At 39.4% G+C, this 26,555-nt stretch overlaps 2 protein-coding genes across 6 annotated transcripts; one reads left to right on the forward strand and one right to left on the reverse strand.

Moving 5' to 3' along the window:
* Positions 1-966: 966 nt before the first annotated feature.
* C1H12orf73 (chromosome 1 C12orf73 homolog) lies at positions 967-5,144 on the reverse strand. 2 transcript variants are annotated; one of them, XM_038391970.2, is made up of 3 exons: positions 4,979-5,144; positions 4,289-4,439; positions 967-1,507 (listed from the first exon to the last, which is right to left on the reverse strand). In XM_038391970.2, exons 1-3 carry the CDS (start codon positions 5,047-5,049, stop codon positions 1,412-1,414), a joined length of 318 nt encoding a protein of 105 aa, XP_038247898.1. In that variant the 5' UTR covers positions 5,050-5,144; the 3' UTR covers positions 967-1,411. The 2 variants fall into 2 exon arrangements, with proteins under 2 accessions (XP_038247898.1, XP_038247907.1); XM_038391979.2 differs by having other exon boundaries at positions 4,289-4,435; positions 4,983-5,132.
* Positions 5,145-5,166: 22 nt separating this feature from the next.
* On the forward strand, positions 5,167-26,433 carry TDG (thymine DNA glycosylase). 4 transcript variants are annotated; one of them, XM_038391888.2, is made up of 10 exons: positions 5,167-5,372; positions 10,363-10,511; positions 15,216-15,433; positions 15,963-16,032; positions 19,842-19,977; positions 20,065-20,147; positions 20,229-20,323; positions 21,854-22,025; positions 22,374-22,502; positions 24,158-26,433. In XM_038391888.2, the coding sequence occupies exons 1-10, from the start codon at positions 5,260-5,262 to the stop codon at positions 24,295-24,297; spliced, it is 1,305 nt and encodes a 434-aa protein (XP_038247816.1). In that variant the 5' UTR covers positions 5,167-5,259; the 3' UTR covers positions 24,298-26,433. The 4 variants fall into 4 exon arrangements, with proteins under 4 accessions (XP_038247816.1, XP_038247840.1, XP_038247847.1 ...); XM_038391912.2 differs by lacking the exon at positions 5,167-5,372 and adding an exon at positions 5,614-5,698; XM_038391919.2 differs by lacking the exon at positions 5,167-5,372 and adding an exon at positions 7,415-7,531.
* Positions 26,434-26,555: the final 122 nt, after the last annotated feature.

Below are 26,555 nucleotides of genomic sequence, written 5' to 3' on the forward strand. Positions count from 1 at the left end.
CATTCTATATGGGCTATAACATTTATTCAATTGACAAACCTAGTTTGTTAGATTTCAGCAAATTAAAAATAGACCTCCTTTCACGCTTACATAATTTGGCAGAAAGGAGGACTAGTATACATTGTGACTCCTTATTACTGGCCATCAGGGCCTAATATTACTATCAGCTTTAGGACAGTGTACACCCATTGATTCATTTACCTCCTGAAGGAATAGAAGTCAGTAGCAGTAAGATTTTGCAGAGGGTCACACAGGTTTCAGGCATGATCTCCATGCTTCATAGGAAGTGTCAGAAGGGGGTAAGAAATCATATCCATGATACTATTTGTTATAATTAAACTTATTAGTGCAAGTTTGGCTAGAAGTTATGTTTGTTCAGGACGACATTCACAACAGTAAGATGTACAACTTTTTGAGAAACCATTAAAGTAAGTTTTTCATTCTGTCCTTTATACTTATTAAATCTTCTTAGTGCTTTTATTTTTACTCTTCCCTTCTTTACATTTTGAGAGAGATTTCTTACAGCAGCCCATACTGAAATGTTTCACTGTTCAGCCAAAAAGAAACCTGCAAGAACACACACACCAACAGGACACTCAAATCCACAGTGTTTTTGCCTTTCCCGTCCATACAAGAACAGCAGCTACAATGAATTAGCCATATACATAAACAGTATTATGAAAAAAGATGATTTGCTGACAAAATTTCTGATGAGAAATCTAGCATAACTGCTCATAAAAGCAATAGTAAGCAGTTATATTTTTATAAAGTTTTAATTGTCTTTTAAGATACCTTGTATATATGCACATACAACTAGAGAAAATATTTAAAGCATGACTCTGTAGTATTAAATGTCCACAAATAAAATTTAAGCTTTTTTTAAAAAAGGCTAATTAATTCAATGTGGTGGTGCTACAGAAAATGTCTAGCCACTGTACTAAAGAGGACTTCCGAGTCTGCAGAGCATTCTGTAATTGTAATAATTTTTATTACATTAATCCTAATAAAATCTTATTAATTTTCAAATTCCTAATAACGTTTCTTTAGACAGGGAGCCAATATGAATTATACTTTCAATAGATTTTAAAAATTCTTACAGAGTAATCAAAATAAAACATTTATATTTGTCTGAAAACAAAAATACAAGGAGTTTTAACGAATAACTGGCTGGATTTCTGATAAACAGTATTCCTCAATTATTTCTTACATACAAGTTTTTTTGTTTTAAATAAATAGAAATATAGATTTACATGACTACAGCACTTCATATATGGACTTTGGGTACAATTTTCAGAAGTGCATAAGTCCCAGTGACTTGGTTCCTAGATCATTTAGGAAAAGGAGACTCAGGATCCTAAGTTATTTAGGCACTTCTGAAAACTCTACCCTTCGTGACTTCAATATTCTATGGTCATTGTTGTGAAGTATGAACTTTGCTTGATCTTTGTTTTAGACCCAAGAGTTCGGTTTTCAATTCTCCAGGCTTAGGTGGCATTTCAGGTATAGTCTATAAAATAAATAAATAAAACAAAGAGGTGTCAGTGCTCAAAATCTGTGACTGAGAAATAGAAAACTGAGCTAAACAAAACAGAAAATTAGACATCCCCTGAGAGGCAAAAAAAAAAGAACACTACATTCAAGTTAATTTTGTCTCCCTCTTTCTTGAGCTAAATGTAAGCTGATCTCTAGCATCAACCCAATTTCTTTCTAATTCAACTTCAACTTCTTGCATCTGGCAATTTGACTTTAGTCCTTTGGAACAACTTGATCTTGGGGGAGGTGGGGAATACCTTATCTTTTCCAAGGAACCCTTCCCACAGTACTAAATTCCATTCCAGGGATAGAGAAGAGCCACTGAAACCTGGTTATTTTATAGGACATTAGAAGTGCGGATGGCATTTTAGTTACTAGAGATCTGGAGTGGACTGTTTTTTCACCATCTCCCTTAAGAATAAAAGCTCAAACTGATATATCCTTCCCTTAATCTTCATGTATTGCCACATGGTTTCCTGATAAGCAGCTGTCTCACTTCAATTAAGTCATCCACCTTTGTAACTGCCATTCCAGTTAACCAGGTCAGGGTGCATGTGCAAAAGGATTCCCAAAGATACAATTTGAAAATGGTGGGAGAATATGGGAAGTGTTTGGTCACAGGAACAAGAGCCTCTTCTACTCTTCAGAAGAGGAAAGTAGCTGTATTATGTGGCCAGTATATATTTAAATTGCCAAAGGGAGCTTCAGATTGTACTCCAAACCTGCATGGGTGATTGTGAAAATTCACATCCTCATCAGCCCTCACACTGGTCTTGAAGATGAAACACCTACACTGGGGATGAGGAAAAAACAAAAAACAAAAAAAAACAACCCTTCACATTATTTAACCTTTGCTGCTTTTAAAGCTATAAGTTTTTAGAGTCTTCACTAGTTTAAATAACTACAGATGTACAGCTATACATTTTGTTTTGTCTTTATATGTCAAAGAAGCCATTTTATAAAATTACTATATACTTCCTAATTACTAATCTACTGGTAGGAAAGGTATCACTCTAAAACTGTGGAAAGATTCTTTAAGTATAAATTTTTCTTTTTAAAGAATTCCTATTTTGAAAAGGGCATTGTGAAACTGGTCTTTTGTTTCCTCTACTAGAGGGCAGATCTACCCCACCACTTTTTGAAATAAAGTTACACAAGTTTAAACAACAAAAGCTCTAATACAGATGGAGTGGGATGGCTTATAGGTTGCAGAAGCTCTAGGGCATTGGTTCAAGTTTAAACCAGGTCATCAGTTACCATCCGATGTCTGTTGGATTAAGACAATCGGTTCAAATGAAACCACCCTGTACCTAGTGATTGCAATGTGGACGCATCTTCTATCACTGCAACTGGTACTGAAGAGAACATCACTCTCCAGGACTGCAGATTTTTTAAGTATTAAATTCAGTTTCTTTTTAACAGATTTGTTCTTAGCAAAATTTTGATTCTATTTCCTCTACATTTTTGGGAAAGATGGAAGAATAAATAAAAAGCGAGTGTATAATAGCTCCATCTGAGAAGATAATAAAAGCTCAGTTACCACTGCGTTAATAAGACAAAAAGAAAAGGAGCACGGCCGCTACTCTGAAACCTGTTAATAAGACAGCAACTGTTTACATCGAAGACGCATAAAATACTTTACGCTCTATGCGGCCACACTTCGCATCTGCACAGATGTAGTAATAGTAGATTATGCTAGTGTATAAACAAACACAACAAAGCCATGTTAATTTCAGCTCCATTTTTTGAAGCGAAGGAATATTGTGGGAAGAGAGAATGGTTTTCCTAAAGTAAGAAAAAAAAAAAAAAAAAGGTTGTAAGAGTCAAGAGCTTGGGAAAATATGGAAGGTAAAAAGCAAGCTGTAAGACTCGGATGTCAAACCATTGCAATACTTTTTTCAACATTTGATTTGCATGGATTTTCACCCCTTGAATTTCTAGACAAAGTGAACTACAAATCTCTATCAAGACTGGTTTCAGAGTAGCAGCTGTGTTAGTCTGTATCCATAAAAAGAAAAGGAGTACCTGTGGCACCTTAGAGACTAATAAATTTATTAGAAGCATTTCACCTGGTTTAGGATTGAATTCACGAAAATTTCACATGCTTTCCACTCAAATCATAAGTAGATCCAACTTTGCCCAGAAGTTCACTTCTGAGCTTTAGGCCTTAATAAAACAAGTTAACTTTTTCCTGGTTCTGTGTCCAATTCCTTTAAAAACAAAGGTTTATTATATACTTTCAGATCCTGAAAAAATTACTACCTCTGCATGTGGTGTTGTGTTTCTACTACAATCTGCTTCCCAACCAAGCTGTGAAAGCAACTAACTGCTGACTCTGATTTAAGAAAAAGAAAAAAAATATATATCTTGTAGATATTACCAACTTGGGATTCTAGCTCTTCTAGTCTAGAGCTGAAAAGAATCTTTTAACTCCAGAGAAAAGGTAACTTTACTCTGACAAAAATATGCTAAGAGGAGTGCCAATTTTCATTGCACTCTAATACACATTGCACTTCAAAACTGAGGGAAAATCCCAAGACATGACATTCTAGCAGCTTCATATATTTGCTGCTTTTTCTTTATTATTGTACTTACAAACAAGCATATCAACCTTTTGAAACGGAAGTGTTTTGGTATTTTTGCCACAGTGACCTTAACTATGTCCACTGAACAGCATACCTATAGGAGAAATTTCAAAACACATATTACTTAGCAGTTATAAGTGAAATGAAAATTAAAACCTTAAATCACTTACAAGATCAGGTCTGTAATATCTATGCACAACTTCTGCACCTGCAAACATAGCCAATGTACTTGCACTGAGCATTTTCAAGTAGCGAGGCCAAGATACCCCAGCAGGCATGATGAAGAGCAGACTGCACTTGAGATTGGAATACTCCAACTGACTGAGAGAAGAATTAGGGGGAAAAAAAGTTGCAATAAGTTAGTATACCAACTAGCCCACTCTGAAATACAATTCGCCCAATTGGAATCTGTTAACAAGAAACTATGCGTTTGGTTAAATCACATCCACCTTCGGTAGGAAACAGAGATGGGGTGGGGAAGCCTTTTGCAATGGAGCCTCACTTAAAAAGTTTAAAAGCAAGTAAAGAAAAAACAGTGCTTTTAAAATGTTCAAACCTCTTAAACACACTACAGAAGTAACAGCTCCCCCCGTGGACATCAGCCGACAGGATTCTTTGTCCTTACCCACAAAGGCACCTCCACAAACTCTGCCACTGCCCAGCCATGCTACACACATAGAAATCATAGAAATCATAGAATATCAGGGTTGGAAGGGACCTCAGGAGATCATCTAGTCCAACCCCCTGCTCAAAGCAGGCACAATCCCCAATTTTTGCCCCAGATCCCTAAATGGCCCCCTCAAGGATTGAACTCACAACCCTGGGTTTCTTTGCCAGTGATTAAGGCATGGAAAACACACCTACTTGCATGCAGCAAAGCTCTACTACGCTGATCTGGCAGCACTTGTTCTCTGTCCAGGACACTGAACATTAGGAGGAGGTCTCGGATGACAGGCTGTCCGCTCAGAACAGCCCCAAGGCCCCAGACACAAGCTAGCCCACCCGGCCTTCCGCAGAAAAGGAGGAGCTGAGCTCGTCTCACCGAATCACGTGACTCAGGGCAGGCTTGTCGCATCTCACGTGACTCTAGCGGCTGCTACGGAACGACGTCCATTGCCAGTCTGTCCTCGCTTCCCCGCAAATGGGAGATCTCCATGGGGAGCCGCTGCTGCGGGGCCCCCTTCCAAACTGGCTGGGGAGAGAGGATGCGGCGGTGATTAGGGAGGCACCCCCACTGTTCCCTTGTTTGGCTCAGTAAGTCTATGTTCACTCATATCTCTGAATGGTCTAACGCATCCATCAGAAAAAAGAACAGGAGGACTTGTGGCACCTTAGAGACTAACAAATTTATTAGAGCAGAAGCTTTCGTGAGCTACAGCTCAGTTCATCGGATGCATTTCGAAAGCTTATGCTCTAATAAATTTGTTAGTCTCTAAGGTGCCACAAGTCCTCCTTTTCTCTTTGCGAATACAGACTAACACGGCTGCTACTCTGAAACGCATCAGAGACTCTCTGCTCTATCCGTAATACACGACAGTGGCCTAAAGGCTTAGCCCACTGTAGCAACCTACCCCCCTGAGGTAAGAGTAGCCTTAACTGAGTGATTACATTAACAGTAAAATGCTGTAGTAATAGGATAGTAACTCCTAACACTAGTAACTATAGTTATGTTAACAATCCGGGAACAGTATAGGTCTTGCCAAGGGTCAGAATGTTTGGTGTTTTTCATTAGTCGTCCCCGGTCATTGGCATTGTGTGATTATGTGAGAATCTCAGCTTTTGGGTTTTTGTTTTTGTTTTTTTTTAGGTTTCTAGCCCTCGTGATTGTGGGGAGAAAGCTTGGAAATGTGACAACTATAGGCTCAAAGATAAGAAGACAAATATTTTTATGTCAGTCTCATATTTGGGGCCTGATTCATGATTTTTGGCACTTTGTGATAGCAGAACTGCAGTTCTATGGTAACACTAGTTGCCTTGTTACAATATAGGCCCTACTCTTGCAAACATTTACATGCCTTCTTAACTTTATGTGTGTGAACCATGATCTAGCAAGTTTCAGAGTAGCAGCCGTGTTAGTCTGTATTCGCAATAAGAAAAGGAGTAATTGTGGCACCTTAGAGACTAACACATTTATTTGAGCATGCGAGGCACTTTTGCATGTGCTTAACTTTAAGCATGAGTAGCCCTGTTGGCTTCAATGGGCCTAGTCACATGAATATAGGAAGGCATGGGTATGTGTTTGCATGATCAGAGCTGCAGTAGCCATATGGAAATATACTAGTCCTCTGTTGTAACTCTATAGTAAGCTGCAGTGTTAAGAACTGTTACTGTGGAATACAGTGGTACTTTCTTTCAAAGGCTTTGGAATGTCCTTTTACAGTTACTAGAGACTGCTTATTGGATTTCTTCCCTCCCTTGTGTTATGTTACTTTTTGGGCATGCACTTGCATTGATGTGCACAGAGCAACCAGTAGTATGGGCAGGTTTGATGGACTGTCTGGCAAACACTGATCACGTTCTGTCTTTAGAGTAGCAGCCGTGTTTGTCTGTATTCGCAAAAAGAAAAGGAGGACTTGTGGCACCTTAGAGACTAACAAATTTATTAGAGCATAAGCTTTCGTGAGCTACAGCTCACTTCATCGGATGCATCCAATGAAGTGAGCTGTAGCTCACGAACGCTTATGCTCTAATAAATTTGTTAGTCTCTAAGGTGCCACAAGTCCTCCTGTTCTGTCTTTAGTCTCCCCAATAAGAAGTACACAGGCGCTTTTTAACGTCTTACGGTCAGCGATGCCTTAACTGTGACCAAAGCCCAGCCTCTCATCCGATGAAGTGAGCTGTAGCTCACGAAAGCTTCTGCTCTAATAAATTTGTTAGTCTCTAAGGTGCCACAAGTCCTCCTGTTCTTTTTGCGAATACAGACTAACACGGCTGCTACTCTGAAACCTACTTCACTGTGGCTCAGTTTGAGAGCCACACTTGCTAACAGATTGCGGATCCCCTCGCTCCAGCCCCAAGAATCTCAGAGCGTCCCGCATTCTAGGCTGTGAACATGTCTAGCGTGGACCCAGTCGTGACCAGCCCCCCTTGCACCGCCAAGAGAAAAAGCCGGAAAGTGGGAGGGAGTCAGAGAAAACTGGGGGCCATGAAACAACCCCGGCGCACGGCAAACGTCCTGGGTCGGTCTGTCTGTCTGTCATCTAACAGGCTGGGGGGCGGGGTGGAGTGGAGTCACTCATCCAACAGGCTGCTGTGGGCCTGGGTGGTGGGAGTAGAGAGACCCCCGCCCCCTTTCACCCCATTGCGCCTCTTCTGCCTTCTCCCCGCCCCCGCAAGCCTCGTGGTCGCGGCCCGGCGGGTGCCTGATCCGGATTGGCTGCCGTTCCTCACGTGACCGCTCGCTCGGCAGGCAGGTCGGCGGCGCTGCGTGGTTGAGGCGGAAGGGGCCGGGGGGCTGCGCGGGGAGGGGGCAGCGGCTGGCGCTCGCGGCAGCCCGCTAGGCCGGACGCACCAGCGCGCGGGGATGGAAGCCGAGGAGCCGGGCAGGTACACGGGGCAGCCGGGCCTAGGCCTGGCGCGGGGAAGGCCCCTGCGCTCCTCAGCTCCCCCGAGCCGGCTCCCCGGCTCCTGGTGACGTAGGCGGGGCGGGGACTGGGCCGCCGCAGGGATGGTGCCCGGGGGTGCTCGGCCTGTCTGTCCGCGGGTGGCGGGGTTGAAGGGGGGTAGAGCGGGCGGGGACTGTGGATGTCGTCGGGGGGGGTGTATGGAGCAGGGAGCTGTGTGTGTGTGTGGATGGGGGGTCTCTAAGGTGCCCCAAATGCTCCTTTTCTTTCTGTGTATACTAAGGGTGTATGGAGCAGGGGCGGCGGGGGGAGTCTCTTCTGTTGCATCTGAAGAATTGGGTTTTCTTTACCCACGGAAGCTTATGTCCAAATAAATCTGTTTAGTCTTTAAGACGTCACCGGCCTCCTCGTTGTTTCTCTGTATATACTAAGAGTGTATGGATCAGGGACCTGTGTCTGGGTGGGAGTTTGTGCCCATAGATGAGGGTTGTATTGAGCAGAGATCCTATGTTGGGGGGGGCCTGTGAGCATATATGGGGAGGCATATCTGGAGTAGGAGCCTCTGGTGTGTATGGGTTGCAGGAGTGTCTCTGATGTCACTGGCCAGTGTTTGGTACAGCGTTGCTTAAAGATGCAAAACCGTGTGCACTGTGCCTCAAATCACCGACGCATCTATAACATCTTGCAACCCAGAGTGCTTCACACACTCTGTATGTGTTAGATAAAGTAAAATAATTTGATGGAAGATTAAGTAAATTCAAAGTGGGTGAAAGTGAAGTAATTCTAATTGTTTTATGCAGTGGTGTTGTAGCCATGTCGGTCCCAGGATACAACGTAGTAAGGTAATATCTTTTACTCAGTCAACTTCTGTTGGTGAGAGAGACACGCTTTAGAGCTCTACTTCGGGTCAGAGTTCTGTACAGACGGTCCCCGACTTACGCAATCGTTCCATTCCAGAAAGTATTGCATAACTCAAATTTTGTGCAAGTTGGAAACGTATACCCGAACATTATGCAAAAAAAAACAAACCCCAAAACTGTATAAGCTTGAAAGTTTGTCTCTCTTACCAACAGAAATTGGTCCAATAACAGATGTTATCTCACCTATCTTGTATCAAATAATTCTAAGGCTTGGTCTACACTACACAGTTAGGTTCTTGTAAGGCAGCTTACATCAAGCTAACTCTATAAGTGTCTACGCTACAATGTTGCTCCCACTGTTGTGGGTCCACCGCTACACTGACCTAATAATTCTACCTCTGCGAGAGGCGTAGCACTTAGGTTCATGTAGTTAGAATGACACAGTGTCTGTGTAGACGCTGCGTTACTTAAATTTCCCATAGGTTGTCAGCTCTGCACAGGACTCACCGCTGTCAGTGCCCCACAAAGGTAAGCTGGTGGAAGCGCTCCTGGTGAGGATGTGCACCACAGACATAGGGGCCGTAGTGTGGACATGAACCACCACAGTAACTACTGACTTAGGTCGACTTAATTTGGTAGCATAGGCAAAGCCAAAGTTAGTTGGACAATAGCTTTAACTTACCTAGATTACCCACATTCTGTGTATTTGACGGTATACTTTTAAGAACATAAAGTGTAATGTGTTATAATTAAGGCTAAGATTTAGTCACGGGTATTTCTGGTAAAAGTCATGGACAGGTCACAGGCAATAAATACAAATTCACGGCACATAACTTTTACCAAAAATACCCCTGACTAAATCTCTACTCTGGGGCCCCACTGCCCCTGGGGGCCCTGCTGGGGAAGGGGGGAGCTCTGCTCCAGTGCTGGGGGTTGACCTCCCCCTAAACCCCCCTGGCTGCTGCTCCCGGGGACCGCTCTCTGGACTGCTGCTGCTCAGGCAGTCCCCAGGGCACCCCCAGGACCACTGCTCGGGCAGTCCCTAGGGAGTCAGCCACACTGGCTGTTGTTCCAGTGGTCCCCGGAGCCAGCTGCCCAGGGCCACCCAAGCAGCAGGTGGTGTGACTAGCCCCGGGACCTCTGCTCCGGCGTTCACTGGGGCTGCTCTCAGGACCGCTGCTTGGACGGTCCTTGGGACCAGCCCCATTGGCTGCTACTTAGGTGGTCCCAGGAGCCAGCTGCCTCCAGAGCCAGCACCTCCCAAGCAGCGGCTGGTGCAGTTGGCCCCAGGGACTGATGGAGCAGCTGGCCCTGGGTCGCTCCAGCAGCAGCCAGTGCGACTGGCTGTGGGGTGCCCAAGCAGCTGGCCCCAGCTGCTGCGGAAGTCATGGGGGTCTTGGAAAGTCACGGAATCTATGACTTCCATGATGTCCGTGAAAGAATCACAACCTTTAGTTATAATTGTGTTATAGAAAAGTGGAAGAAAATAAGGCATATATTTAATGTGACTGTAATAATCTGAATATTCTGATTCTTGTACGCTTAATATTAAATTAATTAAAAAAAGATGGGGTGTTCAGCAATGTTTGATTCCCACTATGTGATCAGAAGCATTGACCATTTATTTAATGGAATTGGATATTATACGTGTTGCTGTAATAGACTGTAACTGGAGAATATAACATGCAGTGTATGCCAACCCTGGTTAAGAATGTCATGATTTTGTTTTGATTAAGTAATGTACTGAATAGGTTATAAACTTAAGAAAATTCTGAAAGATTAATGTTATATGGCTAACAATACTAACTTTTTTCTTTTAAGATATTATTCTCCTCTTCAGCAAGCTCAAGCATTTTATACATTTCCATTCCATCAAATGATGACTGCAGCTCCTAACATGGAAATTATGAATGAACAACAGACTGTAGAGGGCATTCCAGATCCAGACTTTGCTCAAGAACCTATTCAAGGTAGTGTGACCAAATTAATATAACTTTAATAAAATTAAAATCTTGATTAACGAGGCTGAAAATGAAATTGGTACTTAGTAGTTGATTTTCAAGGATGATTTGTCTTAACAATTTGCTTCTCTAGTCTCCTGTTTTTTCTCTTTTTGGCACTCTTTGAACAAGTGTTCAGAAACTTGTTTTTTGTAACATATTTCTAAAAGAATAATTTTGCTGCATGCATATAGGAAAATACAAAGCCAAACCCTGGTTGTAGTTTTGACATTGCTCAGTGTTAGGGGCTTATTCCTTCACCCGCTTACTTCCCTGGTCCTTTTCGCATGAACAGAGAGCAACAATACCCAAAGGTGCAAACAATTTGATGTTTGTTGGGGTGAACTTCCAGCAAGCATGATTTCAAAGAGCCCAGTAGCACCTTATTTCAGTGTAACTAGTTAAAAATGTGACCGTTCGGTCCCAGCTTATGGCTGCCTCTGCTGCTTAGCCCAAAGATCTTAACCTCAGAACAGGGCCTCAAACTGTCACAGTAAAAAAAAGGCCCTTACACGGGCAAACAGTAATTTTAATTCTTTCTTTTATACCTCTATAACTAGCTAAGTAAAAAAAAAAAAAAAAATACACCTACATTCTTAAAGTATAGGCCTTTACAAACAGGCATAAATATCTATATCCTAACACTCAGCTTTGCCAAATTCTGATCTTTCATGAGTGATAATTTTTATAGGCGAGTAAACTACAATTACTTGGTTTTGTGTTGTGGTTTTTCTAAATCAGTCATCATGGTAAAAGGCCAGCAGCTAGACTTTTTTTGCTTCAGCTAGTAAATGTTCATAGCAATTTTGTAAAATTAGCATAGTAGGATCTTGTTTTACTGAAAGTCTTCATTAGGGTTACATTCTTAATTACTGTGTTTTAGTGTTTTTCCACCAAATGCATCCAATGAAGTGAGCTGTAGCTCACGAAAGCTTATGCTCAAATAAATTTGTTAGTCTCTAAGGTGCCACAAGTCCTCCTTTTCTTTTTGCGAATACAGACTAACACGGCTGCTACTCTGAAACCTGTGTTTTTGTGGTGCATTATAATCATCTGAATTTTTAATTACTACTTTAAAAACTAACTTTAACCCACCTACAAATATGAGAAGGCTAGAAAACATGTCTTGAGATACATTTCAGTTCGGTGCTCTGAGCATTCCTAGGTAGCCCCTATTATCTTCTTTCTTTAACCTTCTTATATATTTTCTGTTTATTAGTTTTGGTGATAAGTATGTCAGAATGAGAGCCTATGTAATATTGTCACCTTATTGCTTACTACTTGTAATGTCTGCCATACTTGAATGCTAGTTCTAAATCATTAGTAACTGCACTTTTCCACTATTTAAGAATTAATCCTTTATCCATATTTTGAATATAGGTGTGAGTCTCTCTGTACTAACATAATGCAAGAATGTTAAATCTAGGATGATGGTATCCCAGGCCTAATTGTGTGCCACATCTAGATCAATATTTACTTTCACAATAGTTGCTGTAACCTTTGGCAAGATTAAATTGTACAGTTCTCCATCTTCTAATTCAAGCAGTAAATGCTGTGGTCGCTCTAACAGAGACATTATATTATTCACTACAGTTAGTGCACAACTATAGTATTGTATTTAGTACAGTTAGGTTTCTCGTGTTGTGTTACATGTTGTGATGAGGAAACAGTGTCTTTTAATTACACTTCCATTTTGCTTTAGGTATTCAAATAGTATTCTATTATTGAGCTATTCCAGGTCTTGCTGTAAACACTGAGAACTAGGTGAAGTCTCCTGCTAATGAGCCTGAGGGCTTGAAAAACTAACCAGACACCTACTAACGAGGAATAAACCTACTCTCCGGAGATAGATATGAAAGACCAGGTGTCACCCTCTGGTGAGAAGCCCATCAACTCCCAGCCTTGGGAAGGGAAAGGTTGTTGGGATTTCCTGTTAGGATGCTGTCCCTGGACCCTGTTTGGGAGCTCCATCTGTAGTGATAGTCTGTAGTAGGTGTCTGATAAATTTGAAATTCAACCCTGTTTTAGCTGCTGGGATTGGGAAAGACCTTGCTCTTCTCCTTGAGAGTCTGGCTACTGGGAGTAGGGGTGGGTCTCTTTCATTCTGTGACTACTGGCAAAGATTTCTTGCTCCTGCAAGGAGAGGAAGAGGGAGGGAGATCTGTTGTTCTATTGCTCCCACAGACTTCAATTTTTTGGGTCCTCCTTCCTTATGAATAACTCAGTGCCTGACTGTTGTTGCTTTTAGCTTTCCTAAATAGCAGCAACAACAGTGTGAAATCAACATGATTCTTGACAGATTTGCTGCTGCCCGCTGCAGTTCTGCATAGCAGCAGTGAAACAGATTACTGTGGTGCTAATTTTGTTATGCTACTGCTTGGCAAAGTGCCACAGATGCATCATGGATGTCTGCAGACTCAGGAAGGCAGTGTGTCTCTATTATATTTTTCTCATCTCAAAGATTATCTTCATGCTGAAAGTTTTTAAAAAATAAAAGCTTAAATTTTGCATTAGTTGATGGGGTTAGGCTTATCACTTTCCACTGTTAAATGGGCATTTGAGTTTTTCAAGCCCCATTCATTAGTGTCACAATGTCAGGATATCAAGAATCAAGAGGAGTAGCCATGTTAGTCTGTATCCACAAAAACAACAAGGGGTCCGGTGGCACCTTAAAGACTAACAGGTTTATTTGGGCATAAGCTTTTGTGGGTAAAAAATTCCACTTCTTCAGAAGCTTATGCCCAAATAAATCTGTTAGTCTTTAAAGTGCCTCAATGTTAGGATGGTGGGCAGAAAGTCGTCACTAGGATCACATGTCATGACCAGAGTAGTGTCAAAACTGATAGTAAGTATAGAAATTCTATGCTAGAAGTTCATAAAGATTTTTTTTTTTCTCAACTGCATGAATTACTTTCTGTTCATATATATATCCTGGATAACAAATTCCCTTCTGATGTCACTTTGTCAAATGGAAAGGATAATGGTGCACTCAAGTTTTAAGTTATGCCTTACTGGGGGATGTCTATTCAGAGAGGGATTGTGCAATTTTATTTAGATTTCCTATGTATGCTGTATGGCTGGGTTTGTGGTATAGGCAAGCTTATATCTTACATTGTATGTTGTTTATCTTCCCTCTTTCTTTTGATACACCATTCACCCAGCACCCTGAAGTATGCTAAGTGCTGAGAAACTGATCTCTAATCATCAGCTTTGTGTGTGTATATATAAGCTGAAGTCCCCTATAGCAGAATAGAACTTGCAGTATTAGTCATTTGAACTTAGACTTGACTTTACTGCTTCTGCCTCCACCCACAAAACAAAAGAAAAGCTTATGAAATTTTCTTATTTCTTGAAGTGTTTCCATATATGGTGTACTGTATATGGCATATTAGCCTAAATTATCTGTGTGATTACTGCCATCTTGATTTGTGTTCTGTAGCCACAATATTGTAGTTTCTTCCACTGTGAGAACTGAAGTAGTGGTAGTTTAAGTTCAGTTTTTCTTTTTTTTTTTTTCTTTTTTTTTCCAATTTATATTGACTTCCCCCCCAAAAAAGGGGAGGGAGACACAAAGAACAGGAAAGGAAAGGAAGGGGGGCATGGAGAGGAAAGGAGAGCAACATCTCAGTTTCCATCTGCTTGGAATTACTAAAGATTTTTAGAAAGTCAGACCAAGTATTTTCAATTTTATTTGAGATCCCTCTTCTCTGAAATATTAGCTGCTGCTGGTCAGCAAACCATAGAGGCTGTCTGCTCTGCTGTCTAAGCAATACGAGTTGGTGGCCTTTTTTGTTTTTTAAATAAATTACTATGCATTCATAGTGATCATTCTGATTATATGTGCATGTAGCTTTTGCTCTGCATGTATTTTCAACATCGAAGAACTTTTAAAGGTTTTGTTTGTTTGTTTTTTTGAACAATTCGCAAATAGTGAGACAAGATAGGGGCAGCTAAGCATATAAGGAAATATAAAAGAAACTCCCAGTATTTACTGTGGCTATCAAGCATGTAACTCTTCAAGTCAGTTATAATTTATAGCTGAACTCTGACATGCATCTATAAAGGGTTATCTGCAAAACTTAAATTCTCTAGTAAAGTCCCAGATGGCCAAAGAATTAGCAATAGTCATAGTTAATTAGGAGATATGGTAGGGAACTTGTATATGGACTTTTCTTGAGCACATCTTAAATTTTCTATAAAGTAACCATTTTTGTGTGTGATGTTCATTGAGCCGGAACCATGGTTTTGATTTAGGTGATCCTGTCAATTGATATTCCCAGTGAGATAAAGTAGCATTCCATTGGACAATGAGTCTAATTTTCATCACTAGCAAATGAAACCAAATGCTGCCCTTTTACGTGTCTAGCAACTGTCAAAGCAAAATATGCCAGTACTGTCTGTGTGTTAGCATGAATCTAAACCTCCACAACTTCACTTTCTGACATGGGCTAGTGCTGTTCACAGATCGAACCTGGAATACAGAGTTTCAGCTGAAGGGTGTTTTATGTAAGGATTATTTTGCATGAATATTTTGAAGATGAACAGTTTTTAGTAGACAAGTTTAAAATGTGAGCAGCATATTTTTGTATTAATGTTTGACATCAATATTATTAAAAAGAGTTCTACACTTTTAGAAAAGCCATGCAAAAAGGAAACTATTACTATGTGTTTCAGAAGTTACAAAGGGAAGGAAGAGAAAAACCAAATCAACAGAGCCAAAAAAACAAGCTGCTAAAGCAGCTAAATCAACTAAATCAAAAGGCAAACAAGAGAAGATCACAGATGCATTCAAAGTGAAAAGAAAAGTGGACCGTTTTAATGGTGTGTCCGAAGCTGAACTTTTGACCAAGACTCTTCCTGATATTTTGACCTTCAATCTGGATATTGTAATTGTAAGTCATACATTTTAAGTAACATTTTGAAGTCTGTAACTCATGAATTATTATTTACTTTATTGTTTATCTAGCATTTTCATGATGAGGTTTCACAGGATAAAGTAACATCCAGGTTGTTTGTGTACAGTAGTTTCACACTTTCTGTCAAGGATTATAGTAACTGTGTTCTAGTTTATGGAAAAAATCTTAAATTTAAATATAAGGGAAGGGGGAAACTGTTCATACTGTTATTCAGTGTTCTTTCCTCATTGTTTTCCCCCTAAGTGCTACACCTAACTGTTGTAAGATGCATGTTGCGGTAATGCTGTAACGTTATACCTATAAACTGAGATCTTGTCTTAAATTTTTCAAATCTTGAAATAATTGAAAATTGTTAATTGATCTCTGATTAATAGGTTTGACAAATGCATTATTATGCAAGATTTCCAAGTAATTAGATCAGTTTGATAAACGTATTCCCTTTTCCCTTCATTATTTTAATAGTTCTGTTTTTGAAGCTACAGTTTACTAATGCTTTGCTCTGTAGATTGGCATAAACCCGGGTTTAATGGCAGCCTACAAAGGGCATCATTACCCTGGACCTGGAAATCACTTTTGTAAGTTTATTGTTCTTTTCTTCTTTTTATTGGGATTTGCAGAAATCTGTCATAAGAGGATAATTCAAATGAGGCTGTTTGTATTTTTTTTTTTTTTTAAACACTCTCAGCATTGTCTGTAATTTAATGACAACAAGCACATACTACTAGTGTGTAGTAAAGCCACTGTAAAGCCACACACACAAAACAAAGATGGATCGTCCGTGATTCCTCTGGTCTTGTTTATAAATGCAGGTTCAGAATTATGTAAACATAGTTATGGATTTATATAATTGAAAAAAATGATTTTGTTTAGTCTTAGTTTATTACAGCATATAATTAAATTAAAATCAAATTACAAGTATTTGTGTTTTCATGGCTCTTTTTATAAGTCAGCAGTCACCAACTTTCAGAATAAAAACAGACCATCTTTCCCAAATACAATTTTCTGAATACCCTACCAATTGTGTTAAAAGAACAGGACTACTTGTGGCATCTTAGAGACTAACAAATTTATTTGAGCATAAGCTTTCGTGGGATACAGCCCACTTCTCGGAAACTGCTGAGCTTGAATTAATATGCAAACTAGATACCATTAACTTGGGTTTGAATAAAGACTGGGAGGGGCTGGGTCATTACACATGTTGAATCTATTTCCCCATGTTAAGTATACTCATACCTTCTTGTCAACTGTCTAAATGGGCCATCTTGATTATCGCTACAAAAGTTTTTTTTTTTTCTCCTGCTGATAATAGCTCATCTTAATTTAATTAGCCTTTTACTCCACTTTTTCATGTTCTCTGTATGTGTTCTTATTGTATGTTCCATTCTATGCATCCCATGAAGTGAGCTGTAGCCCACGAAAGCTTATGCTCAAATAAATTTGTTAGTCTCTAAGGTGCCACAAGTAGTCCTGTTCTTTTTGCGGATACAGACTAACACGGCTGCTACTCTGAAACCTACCAATTCTGTATTTACCTCTTTATTAACAAACCTCCTAGATGTCTGAATAAAACACAAACCCCTTCCCCCCACCTTCCAATCCCTCAAACTGGTAGTTTCTAACATTAATGGTACACCATATTTGAGGTTTTTTAAAAAAAAAAAAAAATACTGCTATATCTTTACAACTGCTTCATATTTATTTTAATAATTCTGGACACTTTAATTTTTCATCTGAATGTTGCTATTGGGGTAGAAGGGAGAAGTAAAAAATTTGACTTAATTTGTGATTCACTGTAAACAAACTAGGGCTCATTTACCACTTTCTGTTGTAGGTAGGTGCATAGCTTGTTTTCTGGGTTCTTTATAAAAGACTGTCTGCCCTTGATCTGTGTGAGCACCTGTTAACATCAACAGAAGTGACAAGTCCAGATTAAAGGCTGTGTATAAGACACAAGTCTAGTGCCCACATCTTGTACTGGGTTTTTGTGTTAATGGATTTTTCATTTATTTTCCTCTGAAATGAGTGTGTCGCTGTCTAGAATGGCTCACTGCCCTGAGGTAGGCACTCAAAGTTGACACCCCAAACTGGCCGTGTGTTCTATAATTAGATTTTACCAAGCCAGTAACAAATGTGAACTCTGGATTATTACAACAATCAACACTGAGTCACAGACAGTCCCCTTAGACTCTCCAGCCTATTTTGCCACCCAGACAAACTGGACTTAGTAAAAAATGTTCACTTGTATCAAAAAATCACACCACATTCAGGTTGCTTCCAGTCCCATGAGACCAGTCAGTTATCCTAGATGGATTGGTACCCTAGCTCTTACACCAAAGACAATGCCTGTAGCTAATCCTGTAATAAACTGTCTAAATATTTATTAACTAAGAAAAAAGAAATAAGCGTTATTTACAGGTTAAAGCAAGCAAACATACACACTGATGAGTTTCCATCTAAATCTTAAGAGTGACAGAATTGTAGTGATCTGTCTATTCAAATTGTCTTTCAGGGCAGACCCTGGAGGATCTCTGGGGATGTCTGGCTTCAATTTAGAGTCTCTGGGCCCTTCAGAGTTCAAAAAGCCAAAAAGAGAGTTTCTTCTTGACTGGGATTTGTATTCCTTTCCTCCACAGTACAAGATGTTGGGATGAGTTTAGGTGGAGGGGGAGCAATAAATGGTCTCTTGTCTTCTGATGTTCCACAGTGGTTTGTCCGGTGTCTATGGGCCTTCTTTGGTTGGCAGGCGACAACACCTCCTGTGACAATCTAGTATTTCACAGTTGATGATTTTCTCCGGACTGGGGAGATTTACATTTCAGAGCAAACACTTGAATACTAACTTATAATACGGGCTATAGATATTATAAGTGAGATTAATGCATGCAGCAACATACAAGCATTTCATAGAGTCTAAACACTAAATACATTCTTATAAGACTAATACCTGTTTTGAGCAAAACAAACATATAGGTGACCTGGTCTGGTCCCCAACTATGAGGTTGTCAGTTCTTAGCTAATGCATGCAACCTGGGCAAGAACTGGCATCTAACCTGCCAGGATCACAATGAGCATTTTACTTAATGTATATTTTATCATGAATCAGTCCAAATGTGTGCATGCTGATAAAACCATTTCGTAGTACGAAGATGCTTCTTTACAGTGAGACGAACTAAACTTGTCATTTTAAACTTTTCATGCTACATCAAAAATTGGGGAGAGGTAGAAATAGTACTAAAATACGTAAGATTAAAAACTTAAGTACAAAAAAAGTAAGTGTGCTTACTTTATGCCGAAGAGCGCGATGGCAGTGTACAGCACATAACATAACTCAAATAAATAAAACGTTAATCTACTTATTAAAATTCAAACAATCCATGTCCAGTACAAAAAGACGAGTGATGACAGGATAAGGTAGTAAATTAGACTAATGGGCATACCAAAAAATATAAGGGAAAACACAACTCTGAAATGGTGGTAATTGCTGTGGGTTTTAAGTAGGGGAGAGAATAACAGATGAACATCAAAGGGAGTAGCTTTCATAGTAAAGATATGATCCGTAAAAGTCAGGGGATGTGTTGAACATGTGTAGCAGTTCAGAGGAGCCTTGAGCAGATCTCATACATAGTCAGGGCTTGCACCTAACCATTTTGGGTTCCTAACATGAACAGTGTCAACTTGCTTAATATTAGAACAGCCTAGATTTTTGAAGACTTTCATTATAAAGTTAACTAACCTTTCAACTTTGTTGTTTTTGCTTGACTAATATTGCTTTCTTTTCATGCTCTTTGTTTTGAACCTCTGGTAGTCTGTAGTGGTCTGTCATCTGGGTTTTGTTTGTTTTTTTTATAGCTGAAAATGTATTCTCTCCAGCGCCACAATGAATTCTCCATATCTAGGATAATGCTTTTAATGCTGACTTTGTGGTCCTGGGCTTCACAAGAGGAACCAAATAGAATAATGTGGAAATAGATATTGATCAAAGTTGTTCCATTTTTACTTAAGTCACAAAATTTAAAGCTACAAATTTTAACTTTTAGGAACAAAGCCCTGTTTATGGAAACAAGGAATCCTGTGGTGGCATTAAATTTTTCAACAGGGATTTTCTATCTTGAATCAGTATAGAAACAATGCTCACTAAAAGCAGTCTTTAAAATAAATAAATGTAGACAAGGCAATCATCTTCTGAAATAAATGTTTGCTTAACATGGAGTATTTCTTTAGCATTCCAATGGTAATATACTGGGCAGTCCCTTTTTTTAAAATAGCTTTCATATTTTTCTTCATTTTAGTATCTCCTTAGAAATAAATATTTCATTATAGTATTTTGGCATCTTGAAGTATTTCAGAATGCAGATAAGTAAACTTGTATCTTCTCTCTTCACAGGGAAGTGTCTCTTTATGTCTGGGCTGAGTGAGGAACAATTGAACCATATGGATGACCACACTTTACCCCAAAAATATGGTATTGGATTTACAAACATGGTGGAAAGAACAACACCAGGTAGCAAAGACCTCTCCAGGTATGAAAATGCAGGATAGTACCATATTTAAACAATGAGTGGTAGCCAAGGTCTTAATCTCGAATGTAATTGTTTTTTCTCATTTAGCAAAGAGTTTCGAGAAGGAGGACGAATTCTGATGCAGAAATTGCAAAAGTATAAACCTCGCATAGCAGCTTTTAATGGAAAATGTGAGAATCTTAATTTTGAATCATTCTCTTTCCTGCAGCCTTCTATGTGGCATATAACGATCTATCTTCATTTCATTTTAGGTATTTATGAAATTTTTAGTAAAGAAGTTTTTGGAGTAAAGGTTAAAAAATTGGAATTTGGATTGCAGCCCCACAAAGTCCCAGACACAGAAACTGTAAGTTCTTGCTAAGTTATTTCAACACCAATGAAACCCACTTCCACCGGTGGTGAATTATGCCCAAAATGTATGTGGGGAAGTGAAGGGCCTTATTTAAACAGAAAAGAATGGGATTAGGCAAATATAATCCTTTCCTCAGCCAGACTTTTGTAGGGGTGTATAGGTTTGCTTTTGGAAATGGTGTATTATGGTCAGCAGGATCGTTACATGCTGAAAAGGCATCTATAGTCTGAATAAAAAAATTATGGACCATCATGAATACCCCTAATTCACCCACAAATAGGATATTATAACTTGACAACAAGTGTACCATTCAGAAACTCAAAAATCCAATCTAAATACTATGGTAACAACCCCCTTCTCCCCCCCCACCCCCACATCACCTTCTCTGTTAACAATGAGGTACTTGAGCATAGGCGGCGACTCCATTGGTGCTTCAAGGGTGGAGCACCCACTGAGGAAAATTAGCGGGTGTTTAGCACCCGCCGGCAGTCAAGCTGTCCCCACAGCACCTCTCCCCCACCGGCGGCCCCACTGGTCACTCCTCCCGTTCCCTCCCAGCACCTCCTGCCTACCACAAACGGCTGTTTCGCAGCATGTAGGAAGGTGAGGGAGGAGAGGGGAGAGGGCATGCTTGGGGGAGGAAGCAGGGAAGGGACAGAGCCAGGGTGGGAAGAAGTAGGGGCTTGGGGTGGAGTGGGGGGCAGGGCCTGGGGCAGAGGGGAGGGTCGAGCACGCCCTGGCTAGTGGGGAAGTCAGTGCCTGTGGACTCAAGGATGACCATGACACTAGTCCAAGCATGGGGGAGGGAACACATAGTCAGGCACTGTGCTATTAGTGGTAGTAACAAAACTGCTGTATCTGGGCGTGTAAGGGGATCAGTACTTTTAAATGCAGCCTTCTAAAGGTGACTTGCAGTTGCACTCTGTTGAATTTTGATGTTTCAATACAATTCTTTGAGGAAGTGTGTGTTCATGGTGGACTGTAAGTAATGAGTGGACCATAAAGTATTAGCATGGATGGAATATACATAGACTTGATCCACAAATTGTTCTTAAAATACCCCTTCGATGGACACCTTGAATTTTAATATTGTATCTGTTTTAAGGTAAATAACCCCATGTAACATGTTGGTTGTGTTCTAATTCATAAATATTGCAGTAAATAAACTCAAATACTATATTATTCATAAATAAGTATTGTAATACTTTATTGGACAAGTCACTTAATTTTTCTGAGTTAGCTTTAAATCTTAGTTTTTCTAAGGCAGATCCTCAGGTGATGTAAATTGTCATAGCTCTGTCAGCTGATGATCTTACCTTTCTGTCTGAGGTAAGATCCTCAGTAGGTAAGCGAAAGCAAGGAAGTAAGTATTACCCAGTCTCATGAGGATTAATAAATGTTTGTACAGAGGCTTAAAAATATAAAGGTGGTTAAGTGCTTAGTTATTCTTGAGTTTTTACATATTGTATGCTTTACTGACCTCTAATTTAGCATTGCTTGCTTTTTGTTGTCTCTTTTGTAAAGCTCTGCTATGTTATGCCATCATCCAGTGCAAGATGTGCTCAGTTTCCACGTGCACAGGATAAAGTTCATTATTACATAAAGCTTAAAGATTTAAGGGATCAACTGAAAGGCATTACGCCAAACACAGAGGTGCAGGAGGTGCACTATACGTTTGATTTACACCTTGCACAAGGTATAGTGCTTTTTGGTAATTATTTCTTAAAATTTATATGGTAGCCATATCAACAGGTTTGATATGAGAGAGATAATATATAGAACCAGCAGTTATCAGGGTAGAAGGAAATTAAGAATTATAGAAAACACGTAACTATATTCCCTCTAATTTACAACAGACTGTAGAACTAAGCATGTTACTTATTTCATCTTTTCTTAAAATCTTAATTACCCATTATCTCATGGAAGGTGGGATGAGAACTTTTTTAAAGTAAAAATACATGTATACAGTCTTGTGTTGTGTGATGTAATGTTCATGGTTTACTATTATCCTGAAGATTAAGATATTTGAGGCCTTTTTCTCCAGAGGATGCTAAAAAGATGGCAGTTAAGGAAGAAAAATATGATCCGGGTTACGAAGCGGCGTATGGTGGTGCTTATAGTGAGAAAACCCCCTATGAGCATGAACAGTGTAACTTTGCTTCAAATGGAACAGGTAAAAAGTAATGCTTGTGGCTTTTAATCCCCAAGTCTTTACATACTAGGATTATTTTTCTGCATTTCTACCATTTCAGGCAGCTTCCACAGTTTTTGTTTAAAGTTTTGAAGAACAACATTTAAACTGTTAAATTTATAATTTCTTCTATATCATTTTATTGGGACATTAGGGCCCCCTTTTCTGTTTGGGGGGGGGAAGAGGGGAGACTTTTTTTTTCCTGGACGCTCATTTTTATTTAAATAAAGTATTTTCTGTAACTTCAGCAACTTTCCCAAAATCAGATTTTAGGGATTCTTACACAAATCTGTTGTGTAAAAATAACTAATCATTTACAAGTCACATATGGAATCAACCTAGTAGAGCATCATAATTATCATTTTTTGCCATAAATTTACATAATGCTTTTCATTACAAAAGAAATAGTCATTACCTCTGAATTTATACTCTAAGAATAGCAAGACCTGACAAGTGATTAAAAAAAAGAGAGAAATAAGGTTACCCCGTTCATCTTGCTACTGGTGACGGAGGATGTATTCAAATGTATTTTTTCTGTATCAGGATGGTTTGTGGTTCCCATATAACTTCATAAATTGATTTGAAGGCTAGTGTAAATGCATATTTTTGTATTACTACACTGTTAAGACTGAGAAATAAAAAAAACCCACCTAAACCACAGACTGTGTAGTGTATCCCATTTAATGTTGTGCAGGAAACCTTAACTTTTGGTATTTCCCAACTTTGAGAACATTGTCTTCACTTTTACATCAAAACGAGGTTTTACACTTTACACTTTTTCTTGGATTTCTAATTGTAAAGAGATACTGGGTGTTGGGGAGAGGAAAAAAAGAAAAATAGAGCTTATGTATGCTGCGGAGCCTGAATGTTTCTTGACCTGGGACAGAGCTGCTGTCTTGCAGATCTTTCACAAAATGCACAATTTCAGCCCCAAGTGAATTTGAGAAAACTATTAGCAACAGAAAAAACACAAGGGGAGAATAGAATGAGAGTTGGAACTCTGACTGTAGCAGAATAGCCATTATTAGGAATTCTGGTTTTCACTTCAAACCAAAAATGGAGGAAGTCCCTTTTGGTCTCAACTGAAGAACAGGTTTAAATTCTATATAGGGGAACTAATGAATAATTACCAACTTCTGATAATGGTCTTTAAATTTCATATCCTAATCTTGTGCTCTGATGTAGATTTCTTCCTATATTGCTTCCTGTTCATGATCTTTAGAGTTCATTTCTTACTCTCATGTAATAGCTGAAACACAATGGGGTTTGGTGTGGTGTTATGAAGACTGGGTAGGCAGGATCCAAACAAAATTGAGGATTTTTAAATGTTTTCTGTGTGTTCATTGCTAACGAAACAACTAATTTTTGCTCAGACTTACTCAGTCACAATTCAAATAAACAAGTTTATTTTTTAGGAAGTTAACTTCTTTTCAATATTTTCTTTGGATTACTCTCTAATCCATGTTAATGTAAAAACTGAAAACATGTCTCCGCACCACAGCTAGTAGAGCTAATTGAAAAATGGGGGGCGAGGGGAGAAATGCTTGGAAAAATTTTTAATCAAAAGCAACTTTTCTAAAACTTTCCTACAGGTATGATGCCAGCTAAACTATTAAAACTCTTGTTTGTTTTTCTAGAAGCGAACAATCTAGACTACAGTGGGGGGTCCTCCTTTGGTGACATTCCTAATGGACAGTGGATGATGCAGTCCTTCACAGACCAGATTCCAGAATTCAGTAACTGTGGGGCACAAGAGCAAGAAGACAGCAGTGTGTAAAAGCTGCCTCTTTGGCAGCTGTGCATAAATGCTGCAGTTTTAATGCAGTTATCAAGAACGGTACCTCAGTTCTCTAACTGAAGCATTTTAATAGTATTTTACCTGTTATTTTATTATAGTCCAAACCAATTGTGTGGTAGATTTAATCCTATGAAGTAGGTAATTTTTAAGGGAATGTCAAACATTTTTAAAAAAAAAAAGCCCTTTTTGTATATGAGTTTTATATTTAACTTACACTATTTCTTGCGGTTTCTAACAAACTGCTTTCTCGTATGTGAAGACTGATTTGGGGTTACTTTAATTCTGTAATTTGTAGTGCAGTAGTTTGTGGAATTCTACTTTTTACTGATTCCTTCATATGGGGGATATTTTATAACCCTTTTATATGCAGAGAGAGGAAAATGGGAACATAAAAGCCACTTGCTGATTAAGATTACCACTGTTGCCTGACAGTGTAGCCCTGCTCTCACAGGGAATAGAGTTTTAAAGTCAATGTAGTTACATGAATTGTGCATTTTCAAGGCCTGTCTTCTGTTCTCTGCCACAAGTGAGAGTTTCCCACTTTGCCTTCCAAGCTCCATTCCCATTTAGCTCATTTGCCATTTGGCTCCTGGAGCTCTAAGACTTGAGACCTCATCTCCCTGACCTTGTAAAAGGGGGGGGAGGAGAATCCAGTTTGTTGAGCGGGGGCAGGGTTTGAAGACTCCTGCTTAGTTGTCTTGAATAAGGCTGCCTAGTATCAACTCCACCCTCTAAGAAATGAGGTGGAGCCAGTTGGGCTCTGTGGAGCTGAAGTACCCTCCCTCTCCTCCAGAGCTAGTCTTTGACTTCCCACTTGGCTTACACTGAGCAGCTCCTTATGGTGCAACAGTAGCACTAATGAGGAGAGAGCATACCTCAGTACTGGCCAGCTTAGAGAGCACGAATTCAGGCAATGGGGAGGCCGTACTCCCTGTAAAATATAAGAGCAGACATCTTATTTGCACATGTCACCAAGAGGGAGAACTAGCATGGGGTTGGAACAGGACTGAGGATAATTCTTAAGATGTTCAGTTCCTTTCAAGAATAGGAAGGAATTGAGAACTATCTTTGAGCATAGGGGGATTTCTCCTCCTTGCTTTCCCCTTGCCCTCCCCCCCACAAATAATTATGGTATGAAGTTAAAGCCATGGGCAGCTGCTATGTGAATATAAAGTCAACCCTGGAAAATAGTCTTCTAAAGTACTTAAATAATTTGACTTATATGGCCAATGTAGTAATCAGGGAGTGAAATGAGTTTTCCATTCTTGTGTATAAAATATCACTCTTTCCCTCTTTTGAATAGAGAGGGGAAGATATGTCTTGAAGTAAAAGCAATAAGCTGATCAAAACATTTAATGTTTTGGTGATCTTATGAGAGTAGGTGCTTTGTATACTTGAAATATGCACAAACTATCTTCTTAATCCAAACTGGTCAGATATTACGCTACTAGAGATTTTATCCTTTCTTCCACACTTTGGCAGTTGCTGTCATGGATTGAATGGAACCAGGCCATGTAGAACCTAAGCCTGCTAACAGCTTTGGATCTCACACACACAGGTAGCACTCTGCCTGCCTCCCACTGAGCTGGCATGATGTTTACAGTTCTCTTCCCCAGTTGTGTGTCTTACTCCTAAGAGAAATTTTTAAATCAAGACAAAATGTGCTTTGTGTTTCTGATCATGTTTGTTAGCCTCAGTGTAAAGCTGTTCATTATATGGTCAAAGATATATGGAAATTGTTCATTTGTTATTTAAAATTTACTGTTTACATGGACATGTTCCTGCAGGTGCTCAAAAGTGCCTTGCATCAGGGATTTGTAACAATTCGATTTTTTTCAACAAAAGTATGTGAAGCATGTAACTACTATTGCTGAGTAGACAGTGCAATACTACATAATTTCTGTAAAGGTGTCTTTTTAATTTGAAGAGAGGCCCTTTGACAGAGGCACCTCCTAGATTATGTAGGTATAAAGTAGAGTTGTGTACAATGAGTTTCATTAAATAGGGCAAGTAATGTGTGTGCATTCTCTCAAATTGGTGCTGTAACATGGAGGTTTTAAACCCATTTTGAAAATCTACCGATGTTTCACAATAAAATCAGGAATTGTATTGGAATATCTTATTGTGTTAAAGTGTGATGGGATCTGATTATGATGCATGTAAACACCTGCTGAATGGTTTCACTGTAGTGTTTTGAAAAGAGGCACTAAGTGGCTGCCTTGAATAAGAAAATTAGA

The sequence above is a fragment of the Dermochelys coriacea genome, chromosome 1, assembly GCF_009764565.3.
Source record: "Dermochelys coriacea isolate rDerCor1 chromosome 1, rDerCor1.pri.v4, whole genome shotgun sequence".
Taxonomy (NCBI): Eukaryota; Metazoa; Chordata; order Testudines; family Dermochelyidae; genus Dermochelys; species Dermochelys coriacea.